Source organism: Octopus bimaculoides, chromosome 8 (assembly GCF_001194135.2).
Source record: "Octopus bimaculoides isolate UCB-OBI-ISO-001 chromosome 8, ASM119413v2, whole genome shotgun sequence".
Taxonomy (NCBI): domain Eukaryota; kingdom Metazoa; phylum Mollusca; class Cephalopoda; order Octopoda; family Octopodidae; genus Octopus; species Octopus bimaculoides.
Genome location: NC_068988.1, coordinates 37568261 through 37571095, shown reverse-complemented (window position 1 = coordinate 37571095; position 2835 = coordinate 37568261). Strand labels below are relative to the sequence as shown.

Below are 2835 nucleotides of genomic sequence, written 5' to 3'. Positions count from 1 at the left end.
AAAGGTAACGCGAGTGTTGGAATTTTTTGACTTACAAAACCGTTAAAATGTTTACATGACGTTGAACGTAAAAGTGAAAAACTGGATAAATATAACCACCCGACTTCGGGGATCGAGTGGACATTGCGCCTCATTTTTTTCATTCTTGCATATCATTTTATTTTAATTACCCCGATTTTATGTTTGCGTTTTGTACTGTCTTTATGTTTTATGATGTCTTAAAAATTCTTTGTATAGCCATTTATGGGTAATAAAGAAATCGGTATTTCGTCTGTCTTTACGTTCTGAGTTCAATTTCCGCCGAGTTCGACTTTGCCTTTCATCCTTCTGGTGTCGATAAATTAAGTACCAGTTGCGTACTGGATTGATCTAATCGACTGACCCTCTCCCCCGAAATTTCGAGCCGTGTACCTAGAGTAGAAAAGGATAATCTTTTCTTATTTTGGCACTCTAATGAACCAAATTCTTTTAGTAAACAGTAGAATGTGTATGTATATAAGTATGTATGCAAGTAACTACGTACGTACGTATGTTTGTACCAACATAGTAGTAAACCGTCAGTTCGAACCTTGAACCGTGAACTTTGACATTTACTTACTTAAAAATGGAGCAAAGTTTACGTCTCGAAAGATTGGCAGTTCTTTCTAGTGCCTGAGAAGCTGCTAGAACATTCAAGCACTGGTTGTTCATTTGTTGTCGATACAAAAATTCTGTTACTTCTGGAACCGACAATACCTTCCTTGGACTTCTGGCGAGTTCAGTTTCCTCAGAAAACTTTGAAATCATTTCAGAATATACTACGTTCGATTCTGCTTTAGCTGCTTTGAAGGATGCCTTTATTAAGCCAGTCAATTCGGTTGTCGCCAGACATAGACTGTCTACTCGAAAACAATTGCCCAATGAATCGATAGATAAAAATGTGCGTTCTCTTCAAAACCTTAGTCTGGATTCTGATTTTATGAGTGTTTCTGCCGAAATTTACAGAAACGATAACGTTCGAGATTCATTTATTACCAGAATTTCATCTCAAAGTATTCCAACTAGACTCCTTGAAAATAAATCGCTTACTCTGACTACGGCAATCAATCAGGCACACACCTCGGAAATTGGTAATATCAACTCACAAATTTACGATTCTATATCAACCTCTACTAATCTCCAGGTAGCTACAGCGAAACAAAGTGAAGAAATGATGAAGTCGTCTTCAGGTGTAGAAGGGTGTGAAAGGTTAGATGAAACTAGTGCAGCGACTAGTAATACATCAAAACGTTGGACCTACTGTTACGGGTGTGGAAGTATATCAAAACATGAGCATATGAAATGTCGAGCTCGAAATGCTGAATGTAGGAAATGCAAGAAGATTGGTCATTATTCAAAGGTATGCAAGTCTAAATATTCTGTTACTGCATAAATTCAAACTGGTACGCTTGCTCCTGTTCTCTCTGCGTTGAACACGTCTATGATAGAAAAATCTATAAATAGACTTTTGTTAAAAGCTCTCTTAGACACTGGAAGTTGGGAATTAACTATCTTCGGCTTCTTACTTCTTCATATAATGGTACTACATCGATGGCTACAGTTAATTTAAAGTTGTCTGCCAAAGCATGCTGCAAATTAAATATAACTCTTTGAGGACGTATCCTGACATTCAGTTTCTAGTACTACCCGACTCGTGCACTGATGTTATATTAGGAATACCTGTTCTCAATAAGTACTCTTCCGTTAAGATGAAATATGAGGGACCACGTCCAAACTTAGAGGTGTGTTCCTTAGCATCTATTGTTTACGAAATCCAGAAAATTTAAAATGTCGGATGAGCGATTTATCTCTTTTGAAATCGAGCATTTGTTAAGAGAAGGTATCATCGAACAAAGCAATTCACCTTGAAGAGATCAAGTACATGTGGTTCAAAACAATACAAAAAAAAAAGAAGACTAATTGATTACACTGCTACGATAAATAAGTTTACTTATCTAGATGAATATCCCTTGCCGAATCTATATGATTTAGTAAACAAGTTCTCTACTTATAAATACTATAGTCATTTAAACTTACGTAGCGCTTATCAATGCGTACCGCTGCACAAGGCGGATAAAATTTATACCACCTTCGAGGCAAATAGCTGTCTGTATCAGTTCACACGACGTCCTTATGGGTTAACGAATGGCGTCGCTTGTTTTCAGCGAATTATTGACAATTTCATAAATCAAAATAAATTATAAAAAAACTCATGCATACTTAGACGAAATTGCGATTGGTGGAAATGCTAAAGAAGAGCATGATACGAATCTTTCTAAGTTTTTAGAGAGTGCAAAAAGGTATAATATTATGCTAAATAAGGACAAGTGCGTGTTTAATACTACCACTATCAATATTTTGGAATATCAAATAAGCCATAAAAAACTTCGCCCCGACCCATTGGGCTTTTCTGCCCTGAAAGGTATCCCTTTACCACAAAATAAAAAGTCTCTCTCACGTATTTTGGGATTATTTGCGTACTATTCGAAATAGGTTCCATGCTTTTCACACCGAATACAACCGCTAACTTACAGTTCTATATTTCCACTGTTCTAAAGAGGCATTTGACGCCGTCAAAGACCTGAAATCCGCGACTTCAAATGCTGTAAAGATGCAAATCGACGATAATTTGCCTTTTTCAGTTGAAACGGTGTCCGACGTGGCTGACGCCGTTACGTTGAACCAGGACGGCCGACTGGTTGCTATTTTCCAAAAAGCATCATTCGGTTGTTGAAAAAGAAGCTAATGCTATTGTTGAAGAGATAAAGAAATGGCGCCACTTCCTCGTGCGTCGCAGATTTACCTTGATAACTGACC

At 37.3% G+C, this 2835-nt stretch overlaps 1 protein-coding gene across 1 annotated transcript in view; it reads left to right on the top strand.

Moving 5' to 3' along the window:
- Positions 1 to 483: 483 nt before the first annotated feature.
- The window catches only part of LOC128248514 (putative acyl-CoA synthetase YngI), an 8657-nt gene continuing 6305 nt past the window's right edge, over positions 484 to 2835 (top strand). The window contains exon 1 of the mRNA XM_052969885.1: positions 484 to 1378. Coding sequence (XP_052825845.1) covers positions 1335 to 1378 — 44 coding nt within the window. The 5' untranslated portion in view covers positions 484 to 1334. The remainder of the gene's footprint in view (positions 1379 to 2835) is intronic.